This window comes from Chaetodon trifascialis, chromosome 7 (genome assembly GCF_039877785.1).
Source record: "Chaetodon trifascialis isolate fChaTrf1 chromosome 7, fChaTrf1.hap1, whole genome shotgun sequence".
Lineage (NCBI taxonomy): Eukaryota > Metazoa > Chordata > Actinopteri > Chaetodontiformes > Chaetodontidae > Chaetodon > Chaetodon trifascialis.
In genome coordinates this window covers 24,630,252-24,639,845 of record NC_092062.1, presented here as the reverse complement: position 1 = coordinate 24,639,845, position 9,594 = coordinate 24,630,252, and the positions used below count along the sequence as shown (strand labels likewise).

General features: G+C 40.9%; 1 protein-coding gene across 3 annotated transcripts; it reads left to right on the top strand.

Annotated features, from left to right (window-relative positions):
• Positions 1-857: 857 nt before the first annotated feature.
• On the top strand, positions 858-8,354 carry dhdds (dehydrodolichyl diphosphate synthase). 3 transcript variants are annotated; one of them, XM_070967400.1, is made up of 9 exons: positions 860-893; positions 1,259-1,339; positions 2,850-2,966; positions 3,073-3,215; positions 5,227-5,343; positions 5,469-5,570; positions 5,679-5,793; positions 6,518-6,625; positions 7,618-8,354. In XM_070967400.1, exons 2-9 carry the CDS (start codon positions 1,277-1,279, stop codon positions 7,858-7,860), a joined length of 1,008 nt encoding a protein of 335 aa, XP_070823501.1. In that variant the 5' UTR covers positions 860-893; positions 1,259-1,276; the 3' UTR covers positions 7,861-8,354. The 3 variants fall into 3 exon arrangements, with proteins under 3 accessions (XP_070823503.1, XP_070823501.1, XP_070823502.1); XM_070967401.1 differs by lacking the exon at positions 860-893 and adding an exon at positions 967-985; XM_070967402.1 differs by lacking the exon at positions 1,259-1,339 and having other exon boundaries at positions 858-893.
• Positions 8,355-9,594: the final 1,240 nt, after the last annotated feature.

Below are 9,594 nucleotides of genomic sequence, written 5' to 3'. Positions count from 1 at the left end.
AGTTGTAGTTATTTTATTTGAACCTTTCCTCTTACTCTTCATCCTCTCATGTTGTTCACTTGCAACACAAAAGAAAACAATTAATTTGAAGAAATAACATGTGAAATAAATTCAAAAAACAATTTTATTATAATAACATTTCATAAAATAAGCTGAGTTTGTAAATGTATTGCATTGTTTCACAATTTCATGGCTATGTTATATATCCTATATTTATATTTCTTTAGCAATTAATTGTTTTCTGGATTAACTGACTCGGTGTCTGGTCTATGAAATGTCAAAGAACTGTAAAAAAAATAATAATAATACACATTACAATTTCCTGAGGCCCAAATTGAAAACAACTTTTTGTTTTGTCTGACTTGTAGTCCAAAATCCAAAGACTATCAGTTTACCTGAGAAGCTGGCACTGGGGAATGTTTTGTGCTTTGGCTTGAAAAGTTGATTAATTGAGTAGTCTTTCTTTTTATAGACGACACTACCCAGCTAAATGAAAGTTAAAATTGCCTCCATCTAGCTTAAAGCAAAATGCTATTTGCATATTAATGCATCAGTAATGATGATTCAATAATATAATACCAAGTAAAATAACATTTACAGGACGAGTTTTTCCTCATTATTAGCACTTTTATTTTGATACTTGAAGTACATTTTGCTGATAATACCTCTGTAGCCTACTTTTACTTAAGTACCGTTTCAAATTCAGCACTTTGACACTACGATGACCTTTTCTTTAGGCCGTCAGTGTCATTTTTGGTCAAATAACTGACTCAAATCCATCGACGGAACGTCCATCCACATGCTTTAAAAATCGGCCAACCCCTGACAGGAAGTCGTCACCGCGCTGCTACGTCACTTTACTCAATGCGGAAGAGATCGTCATCGTAAGAGCTGTGAGTTGGAAGGTCTGAGAGATGTGATAAGATTACAGTGATTTTGACGCGTGGGTCAATAGTTTGAATGAGTGAAGCGGTTTCCAGTAAGAGTAGGTGTTTTCTGGTCATGTGTGAGTAGATTCGTGCTTTTTTAGCCTCGTAGCTGTTGAGTTCAATGCATGTCTCGTGAACCAGTTACCGGAGAAATCAATCACTTGCTGCAGAGAAGATGAAATATATCCTCAAATGGCACGTTATTAAGACATTCAGATAATTCTCCAGCCGTATAAGCAACAATTTGGTCAGTTTCTTCTGTCTAGTGTCGGGTGGGTAAAGCTGACAGTCATAAACCTATTTGCAATCATTGAATCGCTTATTTTTAGACGGTTTAAAGTCCGAACATGTCGTGGATAAGGGAAGGTGAATTAAACCTGCTTGAAAAGATTGCAGCCAATATCCTGAAGGTAAGACCAAATCTGTATATTCTTGAATAGCAGCTGCCTGTTTGTCGAGCCACAGTTAGTGCCTCTCTTGTGTTGCCGTGACATGTGAGTCACAAGAGCTGGGAATCAGTTTTCCGGAAAAGAAGAAAAATACACAGCGATGTCTGAGGGAAGCGGAGGGTCATTAAACACCTCTCAGCGCAGTGCTGGAGGCTTTCCCCAGAATCCTTAAAGAAGCTTTTAACCATCAAAATGATAAAAATGTTCAGTTCAATGCATCATTAAAAAAAAAATTTCTTAAGTTGCAAAACTGCACAAAGTTAGTAGCTGCAAATTAAATATGAGTACGCCCTGAAAAAGAAGTAACATTTCAATGATATTTGTCTATATGCATCTTTCATTGCGTTATTTTATATTTTCATGCAGAGTAATGTGTTTATATTTTTCTTGTGTTATACAAACATGTACTTCTGGCTTTTTTTTCTTCAGTTATGATGCAGATGGAACATTTTTGTCATGCAGATGGTCAGAAGAGTCTTTGAGGATGCTGAAAATGCCTCCAGAGCAGTGTGAAGAGTTTAACTTTTTGAAGATCGCGAGCTATTTATTTTTCTAAAATTCCACCTGCCGAGCTCTGTGACTTGAACATAACGGTGATACAGGAGGCACAAACCCGGGCTACTGTCTGTGACCTAAAAGCAATCCGCAAAACTGAAGGGCTGCAACTAAGCGTTACGTACATTATTCATTATTTCATCTGCCGATCATATTCTCGATTAATCAATGAACCATTTGTTCTCTGTGCTAGACAATAGTGCAAAATGCGCTTAACAATTTCCAAAGTGTCAGATCACGTCTTTAAGTAGCTTGTTTTGTTCGGGGAAAAAAAACAACAAAAAACGTCAAAATGCCAAAATATTCATTGTGAAACTTTTTATCCCAGCTTTCATCTGCATTCACAGTCTTCATCCACTGATGAAGACTGAGATGCAGCTGAAGGCCTGGAAAAGCCTGCAAGTGGACCTTGAGTGAAGATTGTTTTTTCAAAATACTCTTTCTAATGTCAAGAATAAAAAAAAATAACGCATAACAAAGATAATCAGCATCTTATCATGAAGCTTGAACCAGAAGTTATTTTGCATGTTTTCTTTAAAAATTGATCAAATGATTGATTACCTCAATCGTGAATCAACTGCATTCACACTCTTCATCTGCTGATGAAGACTGTGACATGCAGCTGATGGCATGGAAAAGCTTGCAAGTGGACCTTGAGTGATGATTGTTTTCTCAAAATACTGTTTCTTATGTCAAGAATTAAAAAAAAAAAAAAAAAAAAAAAAGACGCCTAACAAAGATAATCAGCATCTTATCATCAAGCTCGAACCAGAAGTTATTTGGCATGTTTTCTTTAAAAATTGATCAAATGATTGACAATTTTCTCTTGATCCACTAATCGTTTCAGCTCTAAACTGTATTAGAAACATGACTTAATGTCTCTGTCAGTGTAACCCAAACCTCTTGTGTCTCTCAGGCTGGACCCATGCCTAAACATGTGGCCTTCATCATGGATGGTAACCGTCGCTTTGCACTTAAGAAAAACATGGAGCGGCAGGAAGGGCACATGCAGGGCTTCAACAAGCTGGCAGAGGTGAGGTCGTGCTGGGATTAAAGGCCGCCTTCTCGCTTACACATGCCATCTGGTCATAAAATACGTTTTGCTCACATATGTGTAACCCTTGTCCCTTCCACACCAGACGTTACGCTGGTGCAAGCATCTGAACATCCAAGAGGTGACCGTGTATGCCTTCAGCATCGAGAACTTCAAGCGCACTAAAGACGAGGTGGACGGGCTGATGGAGCTCGCCAAGCAGAAATTTGAGAAGCTGTTGGAGGAGCGGTGAGTTTCGAGTTCTGAAGATTTAAAATAGCTTTTCTCTGCTGTTTGTGGGACAGGTCACATTTTACACACCATATGATTCACAGCTTCCTTAAAGTTAAGTTGAGAGGAACCAAATGCAGTGCTGGAGCTCTGCTGTCTGCACAGCAGCTTTTTCTTTGCAAGACTGAAACCTTCGTGTTTCAGTTTCAGGCTTTGCAAATGTGAATTGAAATGGACTTTTAGATGGGTAATAAGTAGCCGATTGTAACAAGAGCTTTTTCAAACGACCTGCTCAAAGGTTTTAAATCAAATCATTTCAGAGTATTCACAAAGTGGAAATATGTTTTTGCTGCAACAGTAGCGACTGTTGCATTGACCATTGAGTAAGATGCACTGTGGACTGATGCCAGAAAGGTCAAGAGGAACAAAGACTGAGACTATCAGTTATTTCCATTGCTATTTTGGTCGATGCTGATTTTTTTTCCCCCAGAATATCTAGTTTACAGCTGTATGATTGTGAACAAGCTGTAGCTCTATCAAGCTAATTAGGGTCAGGCATCCTGGTAAAAGTTATCTAAGAGCTCAAATGTTGAAGACAATGTTCATCTTCTACTCGTTTAACTGTTCACAGTAATAGAAATTTTGCCCAAACTTTAGCATGTTCCTTAGTACAAATATAGCTGTCCAGAAACACTTATTATACAACTATCACGGTGACTGTTTGAGCTCATATGGAGGCACGTTAATCTGCCTTTCCGCACATGGCCACTGGATGTCGGCCCAAGACAAATGTAATCTTGGATTTTCAGACCTTTCTTCGTGCTTCTCCACAATGGAGCATATTTGCTTGGGTGACAGGTTTAACTTGTCACACTCGGCTTTGCTGCTTCCCACTTGTTCGACCCACCTCATCTCTGTTCTTCAGCTACCAAAATCACATTTTTCCCTACAGCAGTAACTCTGTAGAAAATGTGGTTAGTCACTGCGTGTAAATCACCTTTCCACAAGACGCTGGACAGCAGACCGCTTCAGGGAGCCTGTCCTCAGCGACGGCTCGGCGGAAACTCCGATGTGTCGGCACGTTTGTGTGTCCCTGGGTGGGAAATGCTGACGGACACGCTTCAGCGGCCTCTTGTTCCTCTTTATGCTTATGATTTTTCTACTCCTCCACACACCCCTCTTGTCTCTCCCCTTCTTTGGGTGGCACGGTGGAACAAGTGGTAACACTGTCGCCTCACAGCTAGAAGGTCCCGGTTCGAATCCCGCTGTGGGCGCTGGTGGCGTGTCCTCCACCATGCCTTCAGTGCCTGCTCGAGGAAAACGGGGGCCTGTCTGTGTGGAGTTTGCATGTTCGGGAGGGTTTCCTCCTTAAATAACCCCCAATAAAAACATGCAAGAAGATCACCACCTGACCCATGGTGATGGAAAGGAACTGGGTCCCCAGGCGCCGCTGTCGGCTGGCACGAAGACTTACCATGATGGGATAAATGCAGAGAAATAATTTCACTGAAGCATGTCGTGTGCAGTCCCCCCCCCCACCCATAACTCTGCATTGGGGCCCTTGGTTTTTAGCTGCAGTGTTTCCTAATGGGGGCCCCCCACACTGGGAGCTGCTTTTGGTCTACTGATGGGGGCGCTGCCGAGGGGACAGCTCTGGCCTGGATGGCTGGAGGCCTCTGCACCTCGGTGTGGGGCCTCCTGTCTGCCTGGGTCAGGGTGGTCTCAGCCAGCGCTCCCTAGTCATGGGCTGGGGGCCCTCTCAGTGTGGATGGCCCCCAAAGGTGGCTTATTCCTTGCCTTGTCCATATGGGTGTGTGCGCGGGTGTGTGTGTGCGTACGTGCGTGTCTGTGTCTCTATATGTCTCTATGTGTATTTATGGGGCCGGGAGGGCTGGGTTTTCTTTTTTGTTGTTTTTACCCTCTGTGAGGCACTTTGTGTTGCTTTTAAGTATGAAAAGTGCCATATAAATAAAATTTGATTTGATTTGGTGTGTGAATTGTGACATAAAGGATGTCTTTCTTTCTTTAGGGAGAACCTGGAGAAACATGGTGTGTGTATCCGCGTGCTGGGCGACTTGACCATGCTGCCGCTCGACCTCCAGCAAGTTATTGCCAAAGCTGTGATCACAACCAAGGCGCACAATAAGTATGTGTTTTATGAATTTGCACCACCTTTTATGACCCCTCATCATTAGAGACTAACTAGCCATATGACAGATTTTTTAGCATACATGATAAATGACTACTGCTGTACCAACGCTTGTTTTGCAGATGTTTCCTGAATGTGTGTTTTGCCTACACGTCACGATATGAAATCACCAATGCGGTCAGAGAAATGGCTTGGGGAGTGGAGCAGGGCCTGATCAAAGCAAGGTAAGCAAACAAAGATTAGACTGAGATGTTGATATCGTACAAACATTCATAATGAAGCGGAGAACGTTGCTTTAACGAGCTGTGTTTGTGTTGTTGTGTCGTGCTCAGCGACGTTTCAGAGGCATTGCTCAGTGAGTGTTTGTACAGCAATAATTCTCCCAATCCTGACCTGCTCATCCGCACCTCTGGAGAGGTGCGCCTCAGCGACTTCCTTCTTTGGCAGGTGAGGATGAGAATGACTGCGCGGTAAAGATGAGAGTTGTCTTCAATAAGCCCATTGAGAGATCTCACTTAAACTTTGAAACCGCTAAAGTAAGATTCAGATATGAATTCCTAAGATTAATTGAGGGTTTAGTGATCATTGCAAGTTAGAAGCAAAGCCTGTTTTTCTGAAACAGGCACAGCACCTGTGACCCTGGCTGTTCGGCTTGTATTTCAGGTTATGTTGCTCAAAGCGTTTCACCTCCAAACACAATTTTAAACAAGGCTGTCGGTTCATGGAGACGTTGCTAACATTTGCCTTTGATGCCAACAAAAAAGAGTTACATGTGGCTTTTAAAGCAAAGCAGACATGATACAAGTCTGCTTTTTGTTTTCCACCAAGTCTTTGTGGTGATCTTCAGTATTCACGAGTTGTCATGTGGCAGCCATCAGAGATGAGACTTGATACATGGAGTTCACCAATAAGAATGTGATTTTTAATGAGGGATTATTTCATAATGGCATGATAGCTACAGTATGACTGACTCAGCTGTCTCATCATATTAAGATTAGAAACAAATAAAGGAGATTTTTTCGTGTGTTTTGCATTTCTCTTTAGATCAGTAGACTTCTAGCAAAGTCATTCTGGGTGAAATCTGCTGTAGACCGTATTAACCAAACATCAAACACTTTACTTCTTCTGCTCTCAGACTTTTATTGATTGCTTTTCATCTTCCATTCTGCAGACGTCCCACTCCTGTATAGTGTTTCAGTCAGTCCTGTGGCCAGAGTACTCATTCTGGAACCTGTGTGAAGCCATACTCCAGTATCAATTAAATTACAAATCCATTCAGGTAAGGCTTATATTGAGACACAGTTTGTTTGCCGTCACCAGTATGGGACTCTGCAGTGGAAAGGGTCATTGACTGGTAGAAACTAATACCCTCTGTGGTGTCTTTTCAGTCCATGCAGTGAATTTTCTGTATGCCAACATGAACACAGCACTTTATTTTTTAAGGTTCCCCTCCCCGCATTTGAAGTTTTCCATCGTTGGAAAGTCTTTCTGAACTTCAGTGGGTTGCCATATCTTGATTTCAAAACTGACCAATAAAAACGGTCACTGTCAGATGCGTATTAAAATGGAAACACACTCGTAGTAGGACTCTGTGTGAGTATTAGCTGTGTGATCTGTTGGTTCATCACTTAAACTCTCACAAAATAATGTAATAAGGCATGGAGCAACATTGAAAATCAGGAGAACATATTCCATATCCAAATGCGGGAAAACTGATCGGGCAAATGAGGAATAACTGGTAACGGGAATATTTATCAGCATTATTAAAAGGTACTTAATTGGATATCTGGTATTTCCTGACAAATGACTGAATCAGCAAAGCATTGCCAGCTTTATCAGATAAATATTTACAGCCAGGCTATTGTACTGCATGTTGATTATTCTGGTGCCCAACGTGCTTTATAAAAATGAAATTAAAGGCTATTATGTGTTGCATGTGCTGTCAGAAAGCGGCAAAGGCTGTGATACCCTTATTACTTTATCTATATGGCTTCAGCTTAATTGGTGAAAAGCATAGTTGTTTTCTTCAACCAAATATCCTGGGATTCAAACCCAGAATGAGCCAGTTTACAGGGGAAATATCTTGGGCCAGTGTTACAGTAAAGCAATCTGTGTTGCCTACCATCTGTCACATACCGTGCTTGATTTTAATACACTGTGCATCTACGTCATTGTCACCAAAACACAGAAGCACACAGAGCATTTCTTTAATGGTAAATTAAACCATTCCCACTTGACTTGACTGATTGGAATTTTAATGTTGTATCTTAGAAAGCCAGAGACCTCCATCGAGAGCACCAGGCCTTACAGCAGCTAGAGGCGGATCGAGTCTGTGTAGCAGAGCACCTGCAGCATCATGGGAATGGAAAGCCTGCCGACGCCCAGAGAAGACACGAGGCGCTGCTGCACTACACCACCTGCCGGGAAGAACGAATTCAGGACTTCCTAGAAGCACTGAAGCACAAGAGAGACTCTTACTTTGACGATTTACGTGACAAAGCCGTCTTGGCCTAAGAAGTCTCTGAAGAGCAAACCCCATGTTGAAGTGGGGATTAAACCTCTCCTGTCCTCTTCCCAAAAGGGCTTCAGTGGAAAAGGGAAGAGTGAACAGTATCTGCGAATGGTTTCATTGTTTTACTAGTTTGTGCCAGCTGAGAGGGCAATTTTACCCCTATGGGGCTGTAGAATAATGATATTTATGATTGTAGATTTAACAAAAAGTCTAATATGTGGAAAAGCCTGGTCAAGATGTAGTTAAATAATCGTGTAAACTGTCTGTCAGATGCATGCCATTGGGAGATCCTGTTCTGTGGGTGCAAACCAGGGATCCTGTGTTTTGAAAATGTTTCTGAAGAAGCCATCCAGATTAATCTAAATCAGTCCAGTTTTACATTCTTGTCGAGTCCCAAAGACAGTGTCATATGTTGAGTGTGATGTTAATGACATAACTAGATTTTGACCAGCTTTCTTAAGCAGAATAAAGTGATTGCTCTATGTCAGTTATGAGTAAATGATGTGTGATTCACTTCTTTGTACTCAGGTGACACATGTTAATGTTATGGCTGTCTTTGAGCAGTTGGCCCAGTCCTTGCCTCCATCTGGCTTGTAACATGTTGGTCTCTAAAGTCTTAACTTGTGAGGCAGGAAAATATCACTTTCGTCAGGTATTATATGTCAGGGGAAACCAAGCCAGAAAATGGGAACGTTTTCCCAACTGTTAGACTGACGTAGCAAATATGTAGCTTAAATGAGAACATTTATTGTCTGTATGAAGTCAATATGATTGTATGTCATTGATCGGAGCAAATAGTTAATAGCTGTAATGTAAGTACACATGTAAAGGTGGGTAAACTGAATTGCAAAGCAACACTAATGTTTCGTTCAAAACTAGATTTTCTCAACTAGAATGAGATCTTTGAATGTCGTTCCATTGGCAATACTAATGTTATATTTCCAACTTTCAAAGAGGCAGACTACATTTACCACCTGCATCACAATGGAGGAAGACATATGAGATCTTTTTATAGCAATACTACACTATATAAATACTCCAGTACAAGTAAAACCCCAAAGTATTAGCAGCAAACTGCAGTTAAAGTATCAAAAGTCAAACATTTTCAAATGAGAATGCATTTTAATTAATTATTGTAATATTTGGCAGGGTTGAGGGGTGGAAATGGGGAAGTGCACTTAATCCTACGAATGAAGAAATCTAAATGAATCCTATTTTAAAAATGTTGTGATATTATCATTAATGTATTAAGTAAGTAGCAGTTTAATGTCATCAAAACTAAAGTAATTTTAACTAATTTATACTATATGCTTTATACTTTTGGATAGTTTAATCCACCACGTTGCATAATAATATAAAATTATCACCTGTTAATTTATGACTATATCTGTGAAAAAGATTCAGTGGAATAAAAGTACAGTGTCTCCCTCAGAAAGCACACGTCAGTATAAATTACTTGGGTAAATGCACTTTGTTGTTAGTTATTATGATTACTACATGTCTTATGACAAGATATTTAGCCATGGCGAGATTTGTCAGCACAAAACTTTGGTCAATGAGGTTGAAAGTCCGAAAGCGATGCGGTGAACTGGATCAACTCTTCGTTACAGCGCCCCCCCGCGGCACCGGTCAGCATCGTTCCAGGCTGCTTCCTGCCTCTTTAACAAATGGGTGGTGCCTTGAATCACGTGGCCTATTCTCATCCAATGACAGGCATCGACATACAAAACTGGTTC